This window comes from Indicator indicator, chromosome 4 (assembly GCF_027791375.1).
Source record: "Indicator indicator isolate 239-I01 chromosome 4, UM_Iind_1.1, whole genome shotgun sequence".
Lineage (NCBI taxonomy): Eukaryota > Metazoa > Chordata > Aves > Piciformes > Indicatoridae > Indicator > Indicator indicator.
Genome location: NC_072013.1, coordinates 4268861 through 4291420, shown reverse-complemented (window position 1 = coordinate 4291420; position 22560 = coordinate 4268861). Strand labels below are relative to the sequence as shown.

Below are 22560 nucleotides of genomic sequence, written 5' to 3'. Positions count from 1 at the left end.
ATACACCCACAGTTTGTTCCAGAATGACAGTTCCTGTTCTCCTGAAGGAACAACTTCAGCTTCTGGTTCATTTTGTCTCTCTTTCTTCCCTCTTTCTTCTGCATTTACTTTCTCCTGGACAAATGCAGCTATTACCTTATGCAGGAGATACAGGTTTTACGTGATCATTTATTAGAGTGCTGGAGCCCTTGGCCATGGTATAATATTCTGACATAGATTGTTTTCTTCTGTTTTCCAAAGTCTCCTTTTTTCTTTTGGATGCAGTGGATTTCTTCATTGCTTCCTTGTCCTACATTGCTGTGTAGTTTTGCAGTTCTTCATTAAACAGACTTCATCCCCCCAGTGAATGTGAGTTTGTGTGTGAGGCATGAAGTTAGAAGAGCACTTTGGATTCTTTGTGACTGAAGGATTCTTGAGGAAAAGAAGGCATTACATCCCAGAAGGGTTGAGAATATGCCAAGGGAGAGGGTTTTCAGCTGTTGGACAGTGTGTCAAGCCGCCCCTCCCAGTGAGTGAGCGCTGATTGAGGCATTGCTGCTTGCTGCTTCCCTTGTGCCGTGTGGATGAGCCTCAAAGCTGCACTTGGTTGCCTGGCCATCCTAGAGCTACAGCATAAAATCAACTGTACTTAGTTTGTCCATCCACTTACCTCTGAAATCTGAAAGTTCCTCTCTCTCTGCTCTTCCTCCTCTCTGCCCCCTTTCTATCCACGGCAAAGTTCATGTGCCATCAATTAGAGACATGCCAAAGACCTCTCAAGGGAGGGGAGATTTGAGGTTGAGTTTGCCCCAAAAGGGTTAACTGTATTTTCTCAGCTGCCTTCCTATGTCAGCAGGTGGCTTTTTCTCTGCCTAAAGAGCTCAGCCAAATTAGAGGTGGAGGACTGAGTAACCTGCCTCTTCCTCTGCCTGTTTCTCTTCATCTCCTCCTCTGCTCTTGCACCTTGCGGAACTGAATGAGAGATTTTCTGGTAAGCTCTGCAGGCCGAAAGGCAGGCATCTTTTCACACGTTTCTCCACTGAAACACAGGAGGGAAAAGTTTTCTGTTGTAACTGTGATGAGCAAGCCAAGGTCAGTGGGTAATACTGAATGATGCTTTCTTCCCATGTGGCCCATTTTCATTCAAGGGACTTCTTAAATTAATAGAAGATCGCCATAGATAGTGTAGTCTCTCATGTCTCCTTCAGCAAGAATTTGGAGCGTTTATGTCACTGTTTCTCTTCTTCCCTCTCATCAGGGTATCTCCGAGGTGATTGTCAGCTGATCAGAGGTAGACACAATTCCTTCTCTGTTTTGTGCTGATGATCTTTCTTTGTATTTACCACAGTACCTGAATGCATCTGGTCTACCAAGAACACCATAGTGTGACTGTTGACAACATGGCAGCTCATGCAATTTACTATCAAGAGAGATTTAAGAAGGCCTTGTCCATGGCAGAACACACAGTCAGCTCCGTTCACCTGGAGAAGTCAACTGGTCAGAAGCAAGAGAGTCACTAATTTGAGTTAATCCTAGCCCTTTTTTTCTACAATAAAGACAGGTCAGGTCTAGCCCACAGCACTCAAATACATCAGTGACTATTTTGAGCTGTGCTTCCTCACGGTACTTCAACAGGTACTTGAGGTAGCTAGGATAGTGTAGCTCCCTGGGACTTCAGCTTCTACTTTGGATTTTTTTAAACTGATGCAAACAGCAAAATTGTCTGGAGAAGCCTGGGAAAGAACATTCTTTGCAATCTTCTGTAGCTTTCTGCAACCCGTCATGGCGGAGAATTCAGTGACTTCAGCCTTTCAGTGGGATATTTTCTGCCAATATGTGCCAAAATAAAGTAGAAAAGCAGCTAATTTCAGTTCTTCTAGCTTGCAGAGGGTTTTTCTTCCAGTATGAGAGATTTTGGGTAAAAATTCATCTCCTTTTTTTGATCATTCATGCCTTTGGGAAGGTAATTTTGGTGACATTTTGGCACAATAGGTTCTGTGCAACAATGAAACCACATATTTTGCTGATTCTGAGCTGGTCTCTAAGCGATGGCTAAGATGTAATTTAAAAAAGGTTGGCAGCAGGCTTCTACCGCAAAGATGAAGCTTCAGAAGTTCTGGCAGTCTCTCACGTATAGGATGTTACTCAGCTCAGTGGTAGGACTGAGCTTCTGCCAACACTGTCAGTGCCTGCATTGAGCTGTTCATTCTTCCTCTGCTCTTTTCACACCCGAATTTTAATGATTAATTTTTACTGATTACCGATAAAGCAACAGTAGAAAGGAGGGAATACCAAGCATGTCAGAGTCATGTGATGGGGAATGAGGTCTGTTATTATGGGCACAGTAAAATGAGGCAGGAGCAGTGCACATCACAGATTTATCCTCTGGCAAGGTGCAGCAGGTGGGGACAAATATGACCAAGGTCCATTATCAGTTGCTGCTGTTAATATTTCGGGTAAAGAACTGCATGACATGGTGGTGAAGTGAGCAAAAGGCATCAAATACTGAAAGGACCATGAGGAGGGGTTTCAAAACTATGACATGGCTTATAAGATTCTGGCTTTCAAGAGATGCATTAGCTCACTATGAATCACCTCAATCTGTTTATCTATTGACCCCTCTGTCATCATACTCCATTTTGTTTTATTGGGTGGAAGAAGAGTTTTCACTAAGCAGGATTTCTCTTGTCTGACAATGCAGCCTTGAAAAGCAAGCTGAGCCACCCTCCTCTAAATGGAAAGGATCCCTGAGGTGAAAGCTCCCTTCAAACCAGGTTACTGACATTTACTTAATACCGTCTGTAGCAGGATTATCATTAAAGCTGCCCAAAAGCACATTAATCTCTCTGGATCCGTGCAAGCGCTGGATTGTAATGGCATTTAATCAGAGAAGGCTTTGATTTCTAAAGACAAGTGCAAACACTGAAATATCTGCCTGTGGAACAGTTACTTATTCATGTGCAAGTGTAGCTGAGGATGAGCGTGCAGCTAGGATATTGACAGTGGGAAGGAAGCCTGGGGAGTAGCGTTAGCAAGAAACGAGCTGGCATGAGTTTTGAGGGGAGACTGGGCCATGGCAGGGTTAAGGGGGACACGTAGAACCTAGGCAGTTCCTGTTTTAAGACACAAGAGCATTTACAATTTTGGTTAGGAAGATACATTTGGCAGAGGTGAGTAGAAAGGGGAAGGAGGGAAACCAGACTGAGGAGATCCCAAGATGTTTATAGCATACTGTATGCAGGAGGGAAGGAAGGCTACGTGGAGGGAGCATGGACTTTTAAAGAGGATCCCAAATGGCTTGTTTTGCACCCGCTCTGATCTTACCTGATTTAATTAGAGAGATCTTGTGTCTGTGTACATATCGTATCATTATCTCTGATCCACTGCTTGGGTCCTCACTGTCCCTCTTTGTGGATGCTCTGCTTGCCTCTAGAGAGGCTGCAGAGTCAGCAGGCTGTGAGAGCTGTGGAGCTTACCAGATGCACTCATGCCATGTCCTCCAGCTAACCAGACAGCTTAGTTAGCCAAGTGCATAGTCCCCCATTATCACCCTGGCTTCGACTTCAGTCAGGGAAAGGAAATGATGCCATGTACTTCAGCTCACTAAGAGCCTGGTGATGAGCTGTGGATGATTCAGAACTCTGGAAAAGTGTTTTGTCCAGCTGAGAAGTGAAAGCAAACAGCTAAGGTACTTAAGATGAGCTATTGTGTGCAATTATTGCCATCTGTCACCCCATCCTTCTGTGGCTTTTTGCTTCCTTCTGTTACTGAATGGGTTCTGCACTGGAATGATATCTCTTAGTTCAATAAAGAGCCAAGCTACCTTCTCATGGTTGACAGCTTTGCAACTTGAAGTATGCTTTCAGTGTGGGATTTACTCTTCTGCCAAGAGGCAGGAGCTGCTGCCTTGTAGCTGTTGAAATTTAAGTGGGATTTCCCAGGGTGGGATCCCTTTGTCAGCACAAGTGTGGAAACCTCTCATGTCTCAAGTATTTGTGCTTATAACACTCAAGTGTTAGATGAAATGGAGCATGGAGAAGAACACTGTTTCTGGGCAAAAAGGCTTTTCTTGCTCTTTGCACCTACTGATTTAGTCTGGGGAGAGGTTTCCTTGCATATCCTTCTACATTTCCTCTTGTCTGAAGCTTGATGAAAACTCACATGGCACTGGTAAGCAAGGATGATGACCTCCAGCATTTCCAACCTCTGAAACGTAAAAAGATACCAGGTAAAAGAATTAAATTACACACAAACCTGTTCCTTACTGAAAGTCAGTCTGAAGCATCAGTGTCAGTCCATTGCTCAAATCTCAGAAACAAGATTTACATTAAATCCAAGGAAATACAACTACATTTACAGCCAAAGGAAAATGATCCTCATGGCTATTTTGCATTTGAGAGAGATACAAGAAGCAATTAAATAAATGAGCGGTCTGCTCTACCTGTGTGCTTTTGAGAATCTGTAGAAACTGACCAAGTTAATCCCTCAGTTCCCTGAGCAGATGAGTCTAAATATTGTTCCCCACTTAAATGCCATGGAAGATGGGGCACTGAGCAGGAAAATAATTTCCTCAGTCCCCAACAGGGAGTGTGGTATATGCTGTGAGTACACTCTAGGAGTCCTAAAAACTACTCCTGTATCTTAGTGATGTCATGTGTGTCCAGAGATCACCTTGCTGTGGTGGTAGATCAATGCATAGAGCTAGCACTGCGTCCCAGAGCACTGGGTTTTGATCCTCACAACTGGATCACAGAGGGTAGAGTGTGAAATCTGATCTCTTGTGCGTAGCCATCCTAATCTGCTGTGGACAAGAGCCATTTCAGAGCAGAGACACAGAACAGACTCCAAACTGTGGCTGTTCTCTATCCACACCCTTTGCTAATTTGACACCATTTTAATTGGGCAGGATTGCCCTAGCAGGATTAAGCAAACTCTTGGATGAAGGCTGTAATAACAACGATGAAAGAAAGCAAAAACCCAATACACTCTTCAATCCAATTAACCTTCGATTAAGGTTCCAAAATCAATGCTATTATTTTGGCCTGAGGAGGTAATATTGAGCCCTGAGAAATGAGCTGCACAACGACCTTTACTTTTAATGAGATCAATAGAAGTTAGTGTCGCCATCTCTTAAAATAATTGGCAAATATTACAGCCAAATTAAGGTCAGAGACTAGTATCTGTTCCTTATCTAAAGAGACAGTCACAGATGGAGGTGGGATAGGAAGGCATGATACCCTATCTGGCAGTTTCATCTGAGACTTACCAGGGGCAGGCGGTGAGATCAGGTCTACAGGACCACGTCACAAGATTTTTTCGTTTGCCTTTCTTCTTCATGTCAGTCAGAGGCATGAAGCCAGGTCCGGCTTGCTCACAAGGCCAGGAAAGTATGAGTGACTTGCCCTGGATAACCCAGGTTGGTTTTTCATGTTGCAGCTGTGAGCATGATCACAGTATCACAGTATATCAGAGGTTGGAAGGGACCTCAAGAGATCATCAGGTCCAACCCCTCTGCCAGAGCAGGATCACTTAGGATAGTCTACACAGGAATGCATCCAGGTGGGTTTTGAAAGTCTCCAGAGAAGGAGACTTTCTGTAAAGAACTGTAAAGAAGTTTCTCCTCATGTTGAGGTGAAATCTTCTATGTTCTAGTTTGAACCCATTGTTCCTTGTCTTACCACTGTGAACCACCAAAAAGAGCCTGGCCACTTGACACCCACCCCTCACATATTTATAGATACTGATCAGATCCCCTCTCAGTCTTCTCTTCTCCAGACTAAATAGCCCCAGGGATCTCAGTCTCTTTTCATAGGGGAGGTGTTCAAGTCCCCTAATCATCCTTGTGGCTCTCTGTTGGATTCTCTCCAGCAGGTCTCTGTCTCTCTTGAACTGGACACAGTATTCCAGGTGTGGTCTCACCAGGGTGGAGTAGAGAGGTATATGATGAGTAGAGACACATATATCATCTTTTTACTGTATTCATAAGCTCAAATTTGCACACATTCTTTTCTTCCTGAGAGGTTTCTTGCTAACTATTGCATATTGGTGTTTGTAAGATACTAATTTATGATGAGCTTTCCAGTATTTTGTTATTGTCAGATGGGCATGCTGATTTGTTAAAAGGAGAGTTGCATACAGGGACTAGTGTGTGTCCAGAAGTTTGCTGCTATGGGGCTGTACGCACGGGACTATAATACAGCTTCATCCAAAGTAGCTCCTAGTGCATTGATCAGGGGAGGGTAACAGGTTGTCTAGGCTTTCAAAACAGAGGGCAGCAACAGTTTGCATCTGTGTATGCATACAAGAAATAGATCACTGCTGCTCCCTGTACTACAGCTTGTGATCCTCTGAATTATGTGACAGAAATGCAGTAGGTGTGCTTGGTAAAACACTTGGTGCTCTGGATGTGAATCAGTTAACTAGAAAATGTGGGGATTAGTAAGGAAACTGCCAAGTAGTTAAGAAGCTGAGAGAGGCAATGATGGAGAAAAATTACTGTAGTGGAGTTTTGTGAGGTTTGCTCTGCAAACTGATCTTATTTAATAGATTCAGTGATGACCTTGACATGAACAGAACTGTGTGAAGAAGGTTGTTGATGATACCAAGTTGGGAGGTTATGTCATTGTAGAGGAGGACCAGAGTAGCAATAGCACTTGGTGGCTTTGGGGACTGAAGTGATAGAAAGAGAAAAAAAATGAGCAAAGACTTGCACTTAAGAACTAATAAGAAGAATTTCTGAAATATGCTGGGCATTTATCAGAGGGAACTGACATACTAGAACTAGCTTTGGGATATTAGTCAATCACAAGGTAAGTGTGTGTTTCCATTGCAGTGTGATTGAGGAAAAGCAGGTTGACTCCTAGGACATAGCAGATAAATGAGGATCCTGTGGAAATGGGCAGTATTTATGCTCTATTTATGATGATCATTATCTTACTGGAAACACATTGGAGTTGTAAATGCTGGAGAGGAAAGGAGCTAGTTAAGCTCTAGGGTTATGTTAGTTAAGGAAACTATTTAAACTGGACATCGTTAAGATAAGGCTGGGATTTAGGGGAACGGTTTTGACCATCTAGAGAGTGTAATTTTGGAAGAGCCTTCAAAGTCATACTTTCTGTCTTACCTATTTCCAACGAAGTTGACCAGTTTATAGAGAGACTGATACTGCACAGTAACAATCCTCGATGTCTGCACTGCATTCTAGTTCTGTATTTGCTTGTAACTCACAGGGTATTGTTTGTGACCATGGTTTGCCATATTGAATACATAAAATGAACCTTGTGTGTTTAGTTTGGTGAAGAGTTACTCCAAATCTGGCTGTTATACATGTATCTGGCACTCCATTGTTTGGCCCAGGCTGCTGACTCTCCATTTTGTCATCTGCAATCTACTTATTCCTCAGCTACACTTTTTTCAGAATGAACAGGTTGAGCTGAAAATGTGTGATTTGCCTGACACAGTGTCATGGTCATGTCACATAATGTAGCAATGGCAGATTGCTATCTGCAATGACTCCTTTTAGGCAGTAACACACCAAAAGGCAAGGATGTGCCTCTGGCAAGTGGCACTGTGTGGCATCATTGTGATGGATCCAGCTCGGGTCTGCTTACTGACTAGCATGGGTTTTTTCTTATGTGTTATGGATAAATCATGCCATTCTTGATTACACCCCCTCTGCCCAGTTGTATTTCTTGTAGCACATCCAGTGCTACAAGTGCTTTTGTTTCCTTTCTGTTCAAATCTTCTAATATTGCTAGACTGCCCCTCCTTTGCCATTCCATAGCCAACTTTGGAATCTTAATCTTTCATATTTAATATTGTAATATTTTCCCCAAATTTTAAATATTTTTCCCAAGTAAATTCCTCCTGCATCCTGGTAATTTATTGCTTTCTCTGAACTCACTCTCTGTAGTCTGCATCTCTCTGTTAATGAGGTGTCTGGAAATGAATGCAGGATTCCAAGGGTGATTATCATTGTTTTACAGTGTGCATCAGAACAGTGCTGGGGGACCCTGGTAATGATAAAGATCTTGTTGTGTTGGATGCTAAACAGAGAAAGGAATGATGACCTCTCCATGTCATAACAAAATGCTTGCGTGTTTATTTTGGTCTTTGATTCTGTAAAGCACTGCAACCTTTTGTCTAATTTGTGAAGCACCTTCACCCCGAGGTCTTACACAGCTTAAATGCATGCTGAATTCCTCCTGAGCAGAGGTTTTCACTTGTTTCTTTTCTCATTCTTCCTAACTGCATTCTTCCAAAGTGAATTCTGCATATGTTATAATGAGGCTCATGGTGATGGGGCACAGTACTGGAGAATTAATGGTTTCATGTTTTTTTTCCCCTAAACTTCTATAGAAACATGAACTCTTTTTATCTAAATTATAATGATAGGTCACTATTCACATATTACACTTAGCCCTAGAAATATAACCTTTCTCAGTTTTGTTTTTGTTTGTTTAGAATTCAACAGTATTGGTGCTTTCTATAGTAATTTAATTTTGATCATATTTTAGAGGTAATTCAACATAGAAAAGTAAGCAAAAATATTTTACTGTGCAGCACAGCTCTTACACTGTGCTTTTATTTTTTTTTTCAAAAGCAATGACTTTATGTGTTTTTATATCCTAAATCCCTGTAACATATCTTCTGTATGCTAACTCAGTTATACAGACTGCATTTCTCTTTCTTAAAGAAGTCATAAAGTCTGGTTTTGGTGAACTAACTACTGCAGATACTCAAGGTTGTATGCTGGGGAAGAGGTAAATATAAATACAGCTGAGAAGGGATAGAGGATGGGGATCTTACAGGGAAGATTGTCTTGTACTCATGATCCAGCCTGAGGATCTGAACAAGTCTGTGATCCCTCTGTTTTCATGGTGAGATGAATCCTGAGCTTCTTTTGTGTTGCATCATGGGGTGCAAAAGGCTAAGACTGCGGGTCTGTTTAGTCACCTCTCTGCTGATGGTGACTCCAGATCTCTGCACCTGGAGCCTACAGCCATACCATATAGTGCTGTTATGTGTATGGCATGGATGACTTGGTGAGAGGTGTTTTTGTAGGGTCCTAGGATTTTTGAGATTGGAGGGAACATCAGAAGGTGTCCTATCAAACTTCCTGTTAAGGCAGAATCAGCTATGAGACCAGACCTGTTTACTCAAGGTGTTATCAGCACTGGTCTTCAAAACTTCCAGTGATGTAGATTCCACAGCCTCTCTGGGAAGCTTGTTCCCCTGCTTGACTTTCCCAGCCCTCAGGAGGGTTGGGAGAAGAATCTGCTGTCTTTGAGAAGCCCATACTCCAGTGTCCAGGCTTTACCCATAACCAGCCAACACATCTACAGAACAGTCAGACCTTGTCTGGACTTTTATTTAGGGGGTTTGAGGCAGCATATTGTACCTCAGACTGTCTCCAAATTCTCATCTTCAATAATTCTGTACTCTTCCAGGTCTCCGTAAGGCAAACGGCTGAGGCAGAGAGGGCAAAATGGGGTTTGCTTAGTCTGCACACAGGTGTCATGGTTGATACCATGATCAGTCATCATGGCCACATCTATTCCTCCTGGTGTACAGGTCCTTGGGAGGCTGTGTGAATGAATGACTGGCTTAAAACAGACTATCTGGCATGTCCTTGGGCTGTCAGCAAGTGCTCAGCTCTTCTGGGAGGTTACAGCACCTGGTACTTTCATCCTGTCCATTTTAGTACTTGTTGATCTAGGAGATCTATAAAGGTCACTCTGGTGATCTTTGCTGATGATTCAGAAAGGAAACATCATTCCTCTCAGTCACTGCTCACAGTGACACCTGTTACTAGGGGAGCTGTCATCCACCATAGGGCCAGCGTTCTCCATTATTTCAGCAATGGCTCCAGGTCCCACTTGAGGGACAGAGGGTTGTCCAACCATGTCCTACAGCCATTCTTGTTGCTGCAGGAAGGTTCCATTCTTTCTCCTCATTTGTAATTACTTGGGCATTATTTATAATATATGCTTTTCTCAGAGATGGCCATGCTGCAGAGATGGTTAAACCTTTCCCTGACTGGTTTTCTGCAGGACAAGCTGTCATTAGTACCCCTGTTACTTCTTCTACCACCTCTGCTGATGGGGACAGCTGTCTCTTTGCTGCTTCCATTATGTGTCTGGGGACATGCTTGGAATCATTTATAATGATTGTCTTTTAATTGCTTGTTCAGCACTCCACTGTGGAGCACTGTGCTGCTCTCTGATGGCAGGGAGGGCTGGCAGTGGGATGTCAGGGCAAGGCTCCTGTGTTAGTGCATGGTGAGGGATTGATGCCAGGCCCTGGGAATGTTTGCTTGCTCCTGGGAGATTTTTAACTTCGATAACATCTGTTGATGATAAGGAGCAGCAGCATGGAGGGGACATAGCAATGACAGGATAATTTAAACAGTCTTTCTGTGCTGCTTTGTGTTCACAGATATTGCATGTGTTCTCAGATTAACATGGGTCTGAGGGAAGTAAGGGGGAAAGTAGGGAACAGTGTGATGGAGGGAGGGAAGAGGGAACTCTTTCTGTGCCTTCTCTGTGAGTGCCTGTCTGCACTACCTGCTTTCTCACTTCCCTCCTCGTTAGCAGAAACTTTGTTCCTACCCACAAATATTTTCTCACTTTTATGCTAGGCAAGTGTCCTTATATAACTCCTGACCCCGCAAACACCTTCATGATATCCTTGCAAAGATTTTTTTTCCCTGAATGTCCTGAATCACCATGTAGTAGATGCTGGCAGCCATCCTGTGTGTTTGTTGGTGTGAAGAGCTGCAAGAGCTCTGTGTGGGGACATTGGCACATACCAGAGCCTCACTTACTGCAGTGTTGGCATGCAGGGGGCTGCTTCCCCTCCCCAGCAGGCACCCTGCTGTGAGTGGCGGTGTGTGACCATCTCCTGTCTCCTCACAGATCTCTCGAAACCTGGGGAAACTCTACAGCGAAATGATCTTTGTGAATGGCTTTGTGCACTGTGACCCACACCCAGGCAATGTGCTAGTGAAGAAGTGCCCAGCCTCTGGCAAGGCCCACATTATCCTCCTGGACCATGGGCTCTACCAGGTATGTAGCAATGGGGAGCTTTCAGGCTGTTTGTGGATGTCAGGCTGAAAGAGCACATCCAGCTGCAGCCTTGCCCCCCACAAGCCCATATGAATACATTTTTCCTATTAATTCCATCACCCTCCAAGCCCTGAAATGGAAGATAGGGCAATCTAGGGGGCACAAGGCTTTCCCCTCTAGATCCCTGTCCTCCATGGACTTCTAGGGGCCATGTCTCACTCCCCAGGTGCTGAGTGAGTCATTCCGCATGGACTACTGCCACCTTTGGCAGGCCCTCATCAAGGCTGACATGAAGAGAGTGCAGAAGTACAGCCGGCGGCTCGGGGCAGGGGATTTGTACCCTCTCTTCGCCTGCATGCTGACTGCCAGGTCCTGGGAGTCTGTCAACAGGGGCATTGATCGGTCACCGGTCTCAGCCAGCGAGGTAGGTCCTCTCTGCCCTTTTCTATTGTTGTCCTTTCTTCTCCTCCTTTCTTGGTTGTCACCTCCTGATGTTGCAGCGATGCTGAGCAACCCCTGGCAGCTCTGTAGCAAATTTTGCATTGATAGCTGAGCTAGAAAAAGCCAGGACTCCTCCTGCAATGTGTTGTGTCGTGGCTGAACTTAATTTCCCTAATACACTTATTATAGGCCGCTTGAATTTTGTATAGTATTTGAATGGCTAAGTGTTCACCAGTTCTGACATTTGTAGTCAGCCTTTTCCTTAAAAAAGTGTTGAATGCAGCTGTGCAGGGAACCATCAAGGAGGACAGGTTAAGGTAGAGGAGACATAAAGGCATAGTGAGAAGACATGAGAAGGATAATGCATTATCACTATTCATGCAAATGACTATCAGCACTGATACAAACTCCTAAAAACCCTTGGAAATTACCACCCAATCAGAAACCCTATTAACTTGGAGTCAAGGTTGCTTAACTGCAGATCCTGTCAACTCAATCACTACAAATCTAGGAAATTGCCACTTACATTCTCCACCCTTTCCTATCCACACATTCTGGATCCTTCTGAAGTCCTCTCACACTCCTGACACTTGAACACTGCCTTAAGGGTAGTTGGAGCCACTGCCAGCTATGCTGTTCTTAGATGCAGATATAATGATGTGTTTGCAGCCAATGGACTAGGGCAGAAACATGTTGGTTTGATCTGCATGCATTTGTAGTAGAAAGGATTAAATTCATTTAGGTAGTGTTACAATATTGTCCTGTGAAATTCTCTTCTGGAAATTCCTTTGGGTTGGCATTTCATTTTGATGGATGTGGCAGAATTTGCTGCACTGGCTTGCCATTATCCATAGCAATGAGCAGGTCAGATACCTTGGGTAATGGACCCCCCGCCCAGTAATTTGATTGCTTCTTACATGAGTTAATTTTCTGCAGATCAGAAATAATATAGTGACTGTCTAGCAGATCTGTGCTTGATCTGGTGAGTTCTTGTGCTGTAGCTCCAGAAAAAAATTCAGAGGCACCAAAGCAAATTGACACAGAGCTGGTTCCAGTACTACAAGGCTGGTGTTGAATCTGAGTTAGGAAGGAATGCTTATCCTGAAGTGGCTTGTGAAGGTTATGCCAGAAGTGCAACTGCAACTGCATGCTGCCTTGTGTGGGCTAATGAACTTTGTCACTGAGTCGAATTGTGTCTATGGAGCAAGATTTGTTGTCCTTGCCTACATGACACAATTAATGCTGAAACTGGATAATCCTGCAGCAGATAATGGGGAGATGAGCAGATTTGCTGTGGCATTAGGAAATGAGCTGCTGCTTGCCCTTAGTTTAGAGGTGAATTTGAAAGATTGTATCAGCGGCAAGAGCGAGCATTGTGTAGGCAGGTACCATCGGCACAGAGCTCCAGAGGAGGTGCTTGAGGATGTATTGATGTGAGAGTAGCCTGTGAGACAAGGAAGCAACCCTCCTGGAACAAAATCTTATCTCTAGTGCTCTGTCCAGACTGGGGCACCGCATCTCAAGAAAGTTTCCATGACACTGCGGCAAGTCCAGTAGGAAGCTAGAAGGACTAGTGGTCAAGCAGATGCAGCCCATGAGGTAAGTCTGAGCAAGTTAGGGCAGAAAACACCTAGAAGAGCACAGGTTGAAAAGAGTTGTGGTAGTGATTTTCACATCTGTTGAGGACTGCTGTAAACAGGACAAGAAGTAATGAGTTTTAAATTCAGCAAAGGACGTTGGGGTTAACCTGAGAAAAAACAGATCTAACATCAAGGCCAGTGAAACACTGGTACAGGTGAGGGGAGGGGAGGCTTTAAGTCACAGCACTGCAGTGTTTTAGGAGCAGGGCAGGAAAATGTGTGAGGATTGCCATAGGTGTAGCTGTTCCCATCTTAAGCCAGGGCCAGGCAGCTGACCCTCATCTCATCTGATTTTATGATTATGTTTTGCTTGAGTCCTGTAGCAGCTTCTGTGACTGCAGCCAAGGGGCTTTTCTCAGGTCCTGTGGCATAGCTCATTTCTTCCTCTGCACACAGCCTTCGCCCTTGACAGAAAATGACAGTTCTGATGACAGGTCATGTGGTTGTTTTGTGATGTGGACAAGCAGTTGGAGCTAAAAATAAAAGGAAAATAAATAGCAAATAAAACCTGTGTGTGGAAAATAAGTAGGCTCTGCAGTGATACTGAGTAGGATAATGGATAAGAGATAATCGAGAGGAATTTTCTGCCAACAGATAATAGAACAAAACATTTAATGTTTAGGACAGCTTAAACATCTTTTTGCTGCAGCTTTGTGTATCTGTTCAGTGATGGAGGCAGGAGGATACAAACATTTACTTGTCAGCAGCAAAGCAACTGTGATGGTGTCTGAGCTGTGCACGTCTCTGACACTGTGACCTACACACTTGATTTGCACAGAACTGTTACTTTATAAGTCTGAAGTTCACAAAGAGTGAATATGGGATCCGATGTCATGAAATGTAGGTCAGCTGTCCCTCATTACAGGGAGAAGGTTTTAGAGCTGTCCTTTCCCACAAAGGAGCCTCCGTCTTGTAAGAAGCCATTTGCTGTTCTCTGCATGTGTTCTGGTGGATTCTGGATATCTGAGGTGTTCAAGGGACTTCTGTGTTGATTTGCTGATTCGTGTCATGGCTCTGTAGGGAGAGGCAGGGACATGGTATGTGTATGAGATCGGCTCCACACCACACTGTGCTATGTTTACTAAGATTGTGGGAGAACTCTCAGATCTAAAAGGAGAAGGAGAGTGGGGGTTGACTATGTTGCATGCTGTGGTGGCTCGTGTTTGCAGGGGACCTCATCGTAAGTGGCTCAGGCTATTACCACTGAGATCATCCTGTGGGATAGTGTATTTATTGGAAGGTGGGCAACCAAGGAATATGAAGGATCACTGTGTGTCTGCCTTGATCTTGCACTCTTTCGTCAATTGCCTACTACTGGCTTCTGCCAGACAGGATATGGGCCTGGATATACCCTTAGTCTGACAGATGACAGTTTTTAATCTTTTGGGTTAACATGGCGCATGACTGCATGATGTTTCTCACCTCCTCTGTGTTGTGTGGAGGACAGAGGACTAACCTAGGCCTTGGAAACAGCTTCATAAGTATAGCAAAAAGCTATCAGTTGCATGGAACAGCAAGACAAGCAGCAGCCTGGTTGTCCTTGCAGCACGCCCTCACCTTCCTGAGCAGTCCTGTGCTACATGCAGCTTTGCCAGCATTGGGGCTGGTGAGGGAGACTCAGTCAGTAGGCTGCAAGGGCAGTAATGAGACATGGCTGCTGCAGGGGTGCCTAGAGCTAAGAACTGAGATAGCGGCGAGTGCCCTGGTCTCCTGAGAGACTATGAATCCTGCCAGTGAGGGCACAAGTCCTTATGTCACTGGGGGGCAGGTGAGAATATGGCAAATGTGATCGGTGACTGTGCTGTGAGTGCTTGGGACTGCTGGGTGTCTGCCAGAAAGCAGGACAAAATGCTCTTTAGGTTCTGGTCTAGAGTCATAGTCTGGAATAACACCATCTGCCCCTGCCAGATCTCAGCTGCATCCATACCTGGGTTTGCCATGCACTCTCAGCTTCTCCCTCCTTTCTCTCTGACATGACCTGGCTGGCCGCAGGATGTGGAGATTCGTTCCAATGCTGCTGCTTACCTGCCCCAGATCACTCAGCTCCTCAACAATGTCCCCCGCCAGATGCTGCTGCTGCTGAAGACCAATGACTTGTTAAGGGGAATCGAGGCAGCCCTGCACACGCGGGCCAGTGCCAGCTCCTTCCTCAACATGTCTCGCTGCTGCATCAGAGCCGTTTCCACGTGAGTCTCTTCTCCAGGCACCAGAGGCCAGACATGGAGCAACAGGGGCAGGCTGGCCTTGGGGGCCAGGAGTCAGGGAGGACCCTGGGGCCAGCAAGACAGTCAGGGTCCAGTCTCACAGCATCTGAGCAAGGTGAGCGAGACAGACGCAGAGGTGATGGTGAAGTCCAGTCAACAGCCTGTATCATAATGCAACATCATGGTGACAGAAGAGGTCCAAAGTCAAACCAGAAAGTCAGTCTGTAGATCAGGTCCAGGTCTAGCGCTTGTCAGGCAGGTGCATGGTGATAACACATGGCTGAGGACAAGTCAAGAGGTCACTTTGTGAGTTAAGGTCCAGATCAAGGGGCGTCACAGCAGGTCATGAGCTGCGGACCATTACTTTGGTGGGGATTGAAGATGAAGGCCAGAGTGTAACTGGAGCTCCTTGGCCTATGAGCAGTGGATTGGGGGAGGAAGTCCCAGGCTAGTCAGGGCCCTTAAGGCCCAGGGATAGGGTTGGAGGTCTTATGGTAGGGGTTTAGGGTTTAGCCCCTTCAGACAGGGAAAGGGGCTTACTGCCTATTACATGCATAACCACTGGAAAATATTTGTGGGTAGAAAAGACCTGCCATTTCTCTGCTGCCAGTTTCTGCAGCATGATTTAGGGACTAGGGCTGACTGTGAAGATCAGGTTGATGTTTAAAAGCCAGGAACAGGAGTCATGCAAGAGATTTCCATCTGTGAATCTTATGAGTCAATGCACTGTTGCCTCAGATTCCTCGTTCTTGCAGAAGAAGTAACAGTTATTTCTCTGGCTGATGAGGGACCACAAAGCCCAGTTAACCTCTGCTTCTAAAGAAAGGTGGAGAACTGCATTTCCTGGAATCAGTATGTCAGAATTGCTGGACCCTTATGAGTGTGCTGCCAGGAAAGGCTATGGGAGCATGCACCCGTCTTTGTTAGCTGAAGTGAAGCTGGGCATAGAAGCAGAGGATGGTATCTTACACAGTCACTACATGCAGTGGGAAGAGAACGGGGCTTACAGGGGAGCAGGCTGGCTTTTCTGCCAGATTCCTGCTAGGAAGGCAGTCCCCAGCTCCTCAGGAACATCACTTGGAGACAGTCCCTACTCCCAGGGTTCCCCACTGTTCATGAATTCTCTAGATGTGGGATGTTCACCTCCTCTAGGGAGGGTTGGTTGTCCTGAAGATGTAGGACAGGCCTCCTTCCTGCTGGGCTGTATCCTGTTGGATCTAATGCAGCTGTTTTTCTTCTTCTAGGTACCAGAGGAGCAAGAGTCACTCACTTTACAGGAGGGCCCAGATCTCACTCACAGAGTCCCTGAGCCTGTGGCAGATCAACTTGTATGAACTGTTCCTGTGGCTGAAAGGGTCCCACCTGGGAAAGCTGGTCCTTGCTGTCCTGAGTCGGATGCACCATTCCATGTACTGACCTGAACTGGTGGGAGAGATCTGGGTGCTCTCCCTCCCTCCGTTCTGCTCACCACAGCACATTTGCCTTTCTGACTGTGTTTGTTTATTCTGTGGGCTATTTTGGTGTCTTGTTCCACATTACAGGCTGCACTGTCCTTACCTGCTACAGCACTAGCTCTCTCTCTGGCGCTGGAACGTGGAGTTGGTCCTGGAGCACTGCCATTTCATGGTTTAGGAAAAGGAGGTGAGGGATACCATGTGTCAGGAAGAGCAGAATGCTTTCTTTCCCCATCTGAGCAGAATAAACTCCACTCAGATTCTAGTGGGACAGCACTGGAAGCAAAAACCTTTCCTTAAAGAATTGTACAAAATTTAAGAGAATCCCCACCCTGCCTAGAATGCCTGAAAACATTTCTCAGACCCTTAGAGAGGTGGAAAGTCCATTTAAAATCCAACAGGCTTTATATTAGTTTTAGCAATCTCCTTAGTCTGATTTCTGTTCAGGTGTTCAGGGCTCTGAAACTGTTGGTAATAATGTATATGGCTGTACAGTGTTGCCACACAGCAAAATAAATGTGTTGGCTCAAAGACTTTTGGGAGATGGATGCTTGGCTCTGCACTCAGGATGATGTTTGGGCCTCTGACATCAGCCCTGTTTCCATTTCTCCACTGAGTGATGCCAGACATCCCTGTTAACTCCTTGCAAGCAAAATGAAATGGCCTCTTCATCTTTGCTCAAGAGGTTTGTTCCACATCTGGTTTCTCTGGTGCTGTGTTAGTGTGTGTTGGGATGGAATAGAGGAGCATGTGTTAATCTGCTGAGAGAATGCACCGCTCCTTTCCATCCAAATCCACCCTGATCCTGCCTTCTCCCTGTCTGTGGGAGCATGCCACAGTGCATCTATAAGACGTCACCATCTCTGTGCCACACACCAAGCATGTCACCTTGTCACTACCTGTGACATTTTGCTGCTCCTGCCTCAAATGAAAACCTGCAACTTGCTTGGTGGTGCAAGTGACAGGTCTGATGGTTCTGGCTTTGCAGCTATGGGATGGCTACCAGGAAGTCTCACCTAGAGGCCTCCTTTATGTGAGACGTATTTGGGATCCTGGGAGACATCCCTGCTGCTTCTGAGGATCCTGTAGCCAGGAAGGGTGGATGGAAGTGACTGCTCAGATAATTTCAGCTTTCTCATACACTGTCTTGGTGAAAAGGGACATGAAAGACAGGACAGGAATGTCCCTCTACTGCCAGCAAGCTTGCTAAGCTGAGGGTTGTCACTCAGGCCCCTGGCTGTGCTCGAGAGCAAGCCACAAGGTGACCATGCTTTCTGCCACTTTGCGTAGAGTTTGCCAGCCTGCACAGATGGGAGACTTCAACTTGCACTGAGTCCATCTGCATGGGAAGGAAAGCAGTCAGTCTCCTGACCCTGATGTTAACTCTCTGAGCCCTTCCTACTGTGGAGGCAGCAGTGGGAGTGATGTGCTGTCCCATCTTTGCTAAGAACTGAAACCATAAACCCTGGTAAGACTGAGTGCCCTGACTCTGGTTGTGTGGTGGTGTCAGGCAATAGAGTGGTGGTAATTGCAGTGACGAGATCCTGAGTCGACAAGGAGTCATAGGGGCCCTGGGGTATTGGTCCTGCAGCCTGTACATGAGTAATCTTTGCTCATGTGAGCAGTTGGGCTGAATTGGTGCCTTGCTTAGGCACTTTCAGCGTCTAGGCTGGCTGGAGTGTGTGGGCCTGTCTTGTTCTCCTCACAAGCAGAGCTGTGGTCAGAAAATTGGACTGACTGAAGTCCAAGAGACACTCTAGCAAAGGTTCATTGGCTTTACATCTTCATCTTGTAGCTGCCCCTATCCATGTCTGGATATACCAACCAGAGTTTGGGTTTCATTAACACCTCTGTGTAAAAGTGCATCTCACAGTGAGGCCCTGGTTGTATTCCTCATTTCTGGAAGATGCTGTGTTGTGGAGAGGCTCTGCAAAGTTGACATGTGCTTTGACTACTGAGCCCCCAGCCCACTTTCTGCCATGCCTGTTCATTTACCCCTTCTAAATCCCACCATGCCACTGCTAGTCCTGCTGCCTGAGGAAGGTTCTGGCTCTAAAAGTGGTAGGGAACCAGCAATCTCTCACATTGTTGTTTTTGGCAACATGCAGCAGGCAGAGAGCGAGATGTATTTGGAAGAGCTTTGTCTGTTGTCATTGGTCTGTGCCAGGAGGCTGCATGCTTCAGTGTTAGCAGTGGGACTCCTCTGTCAGTTGTGCTCAGCTCTCACCCTTCCCACAGTCAATCAATGAGAGTTTGCCTGAGGAAAGACCCAGAGTTTGACCCTTTAACATTCCTGCCTTGTCTTTTTGCTGAAAGCTCTCAAAGGTGAATGTGTTAAAAGTGTTTTGAAAAGACACTTTCTCATCCCAATTTGCGGTTGTCAGACATGAATGACCTGAATCAGCTCTGGGCACTTGGCCTTTCCTTCCAACCTGCATTTACTGGTGTTTTCACCACTAGAAACATAGCCTCTGCTGCTCTGCTTGCAGGCAGTGCACAGGCTGCTGTCTGCCTGACTTCAGCTGTGAGCAAACTGAAGTTTGGTGCAGGCATTAAAACGTTGGCCTTATAGCATACTTAGCAGACTTTTGAGCCCACCAACTCTTTCTTGGGACTAACAGGTGTGGTATAAGAGCCTAGGGTCGGAGAGGCAAAACTAATAGGTGACATTGTAAACTTATATTATCTCCCACCCTAAAGGCTGTCAGTACTTCTGGAAATGTTTGGCTTCCAGCAGTCTTTTCATCTAGCATTTAAACTTACCATCATTAGGTTGGCTGGAGGTGGAGAATGGGGCAGTCAGGGTATGATTTTTTACATCCAGCTGAAGAAAAAGCCAGAGAGAGCATGGCTAAACACCACAGCCTTTACCTAGCACATCCACTGAATTTTAACAGGTAGGTGGCATACAGATTTGCAGATCAAGGCTGCATGGTGCCTTCTGCTGTCTTGTAGGGGTGTATGAATATCATCCAGTTGCAACGTAGAAGCTTTCCACATGAACCACTCCCTGCATCCCATAGCAAATGCACTGTGACTGGCACGCAGCCTGGGCAGTGCCAGAATGAGTCCCCCTGGGTCCCTGTGGCTACCTTCCAATGCATCACTTGGCAGGGCTCTTACCCCACCACCACTGTGTATTTCCATGTCCCCTTAGCTCCTGGGTCCTGGAGCATGCAAGGAACCATCACACAGGAAAGGTAGCAACTGGAGCCTGTGAATTTTCTCATCACTTCTCTTTTAATGTCTGAAACAAAGCAGAAGGGCTGCTCTCTGCTCCACACCAAAAAGCCATCTCCTGCCTACTGCCTGCAGACCTAGCTGATAGTCTCAATGGCTGTAGAAGCACAGCAGCCCTCAGGAAATCCTGCTTGTAGCTCTGCTAGCCTGCTTCAGGCTCCAGGGCCACACACTTCTGCAGCTTTGTACCTTGGACAGGGCTGCAGCGTTGCTGGTGGATAGGGCCCCCATCAGTTCCTAGGGGGGAGCACCCCAGCCAGTGAGGTGCCAGCTGGTGATGCTTCTGGGGGCAAGCCACAGCCACTGCTCCATGCTTACTGCCTCATGCCATGCTGTAAGGAGCTTTGCAGAGCAGCAGGAGGATGTTCATATTTCTGTGTGTTGACTGCAACTAGTTTTTGCTAGTGAGGGATGAGGGTTTGGGAATAGGAGGGGTGGAGAGTTGCTGAAAGGAAAAGGGAAGGGGAAGGAAAAAGAAAAGGAAAAAAAGAAAAGGTGTCCCCCACCTTTTGGGTGTAAGTACCAAAATCGAGCATGGTTCTAAGTGGAGCTGTGATCTTTAAATGCTCTGGACTGCACTTGCTTTTCGTTTCACAGGTCACTCAGATGCTGTGGTTGGGGAGTTGCCATCTCTGTCACAACAGAGGGTTCCCCATTCCACCCACCCCCAACACAAGTACAGTGTGGCATGACACTTGCTGAGGTTCAGCAGTCTCTGCAAGGCAGTTCAGCAGCTTTTTTCAGCTCTCTTTCTGTGGAGCTCTCCTGTGGCTGTTTCCCTCACTGCCCTGGGCGGGACTCCTGGGCTTTTTTCGGTTGTTGTTCCAGATGATCAGCCAGCAGCTGTCACTTTGCTGGGGATGATGGGCTGGCAGATGCCCTCAGTTGGAAGGCAGCCTGGGTCCCTATTCCACCAGAGTACTGGGGCCACCAGGCTCCTGCTGGCATGGGGCTGGCCCTTGGTCAGCCATGATGAGGTTTCTTCAAGGTGGGGTTGTCCTCTTTCCTCCAGTGTTGCTCAAGTGCTGCCTGAGACTGTAAAAGAGCTGCACAGTGAGAGATTGACATTACCTAATTACTTTGCTGAGAAGAGTTATCCTTTCCAAGCACTATATAGGTGATAGTGGCACCCCCTAACATCTTACTCCATGAGGTATCACTAGGACCTTTTGGCTGAATAGAAAACCTAGTGGAGTAGCAGCCCTGCTGAAAAGGAGCATGAAAGAATTATAGGGGATCCCAGGTAAATATGGGCTTGCAGTGGAAAATATATCCTAGGCTACATCAGGAGGAATGTGGCGGGGGCGGCTACTTGTTCTCCTCCTCAGCTTGGTGCTTGCTAAGTCCAAAACTGAAACCACATCCTTTTTAATTTCTCTTAGTTGAAGAGGGATGTGGAAAAACTGGATTGGGTCTGGCGGAGGGCATGCAACATGGCCAGGACCTGCTGCCCATAGCCTGTAAGGGAGATGGGCTTGTTTTGTCTGGAAAGGAGGAAGCAAAGACATGAGCTGATAACGGCCGGTGGCTCTTTGAAAGAGTTAGAGAAGCAATAGAGCCAAACTCCTTCTAGCAGTGCCAGATGGCTTAGCAGGAGACAACAGGCACAAATTACAGCTTGGATAGTTAGATTGTGCACAGAGATGCATTTCACCAGGAGGGTGGTGCAGAGCTAGGACACGTCATGCGGAGCGGGGTCTCAATCCCTGGGAGGCTTCAAGGACCTCGCAGCCAAAGCGTGGCTCAGTTGGTCTGTGGGTGAGAGTCTCTCTTGGAGCAAGAGGGCAGATGCCCCGTTGCTCCTTCCAGCCAGGTTTCCCATGAAGCCATACATCCAGAGCACAAAGCAGGCGGAGGGCTGCCTCACATCACTGTCAAGTCAGCACTGTGGGATGAGGTTGGATCTGGGTTTCAGCCTTTTCAGCTCTCCCTCTGTGTCAATGTCTGTGCTCAGACATGAGACAGAGTGTCCCTGCCCAGGGATTGTTGATGCCCTGAAGCCCAAGCCAAAGCTTGCTGGCTCTTTTCATTTAGTTTGGTTGTGGACTGGGGCTGTGAGTCTGTCTGTCCTGGCAAATGGTAGCCTTGATAGCTTACCTGGCAGTTCTAATTGACCAGCCACCTCAGGTCCTTCTTGGACAAAACCTGCATGTTACAGTGCCTTCCTGAGAAGAGGCACTGTGAGCATTCTCCATGGTCCTAATGTGGCTACCTAAGATACCAAGTAGGCTTTAAACTGGGAGTAAATTCTTCTTACAACCAGCTGAAAGTCTCCTGTGCAGCCTGGAAGGATGCTAGGTGACCTCTGTGTGATGGTAGTCAGGTCCCATAGAGACAGTACTGAGTGTCCCTGGCTGAGGGCATTCAGCACACTGGGAGGTGTGAGCTGAGCCTGGCCTTTCCCTCGACGACTCGGAAAGCTGTAGCTGCTTCTCTGCCGAGTAGTGATCCGTGTCTTTGTCCCTTGCAGGGATCATTACCATCCATTTGCCTGCAGCTGTGACTGTGCACATAGCCACACACCTCCTGCTGACCT

General features: G+C 46.3%; 1 protein-coding gene across 2 annotated transcripts in view; it reads left to right on the top strand.

Annotated features, from left to right (window-relative positions):
- The window catches only part of ADCK1 (aarF domain containing kinase 1), a 72307-nt gene extending 55040 nt beyond the window's left edge, over positions 1-17267 (top strand). For both annotated transcript variants that reach the window (XM_054400199.1, XM_054400198.1), the window contains 4 exons: positions 10896-11045; positions 11272-11469; positions 15119-15312; positions 16575-17267. In XM_054400199.1, coding sequence (XP_054256174.1) covers positions 10896-11045; positions 11272-11469; positions 15119-15312; positions 16575-16746 — 714 coding nt within the window. In that variant the 3' untranslated portion in view covers positions 16747-17267. The remainder of the gene's footprint in view (positions 1-10895; positions 11046-11271; positions 11470-15118; positions 15313-16574) is intronic.
- The last annotated feature ends 5293 nt before the right edge of the window (positions 17268-22560 follow it).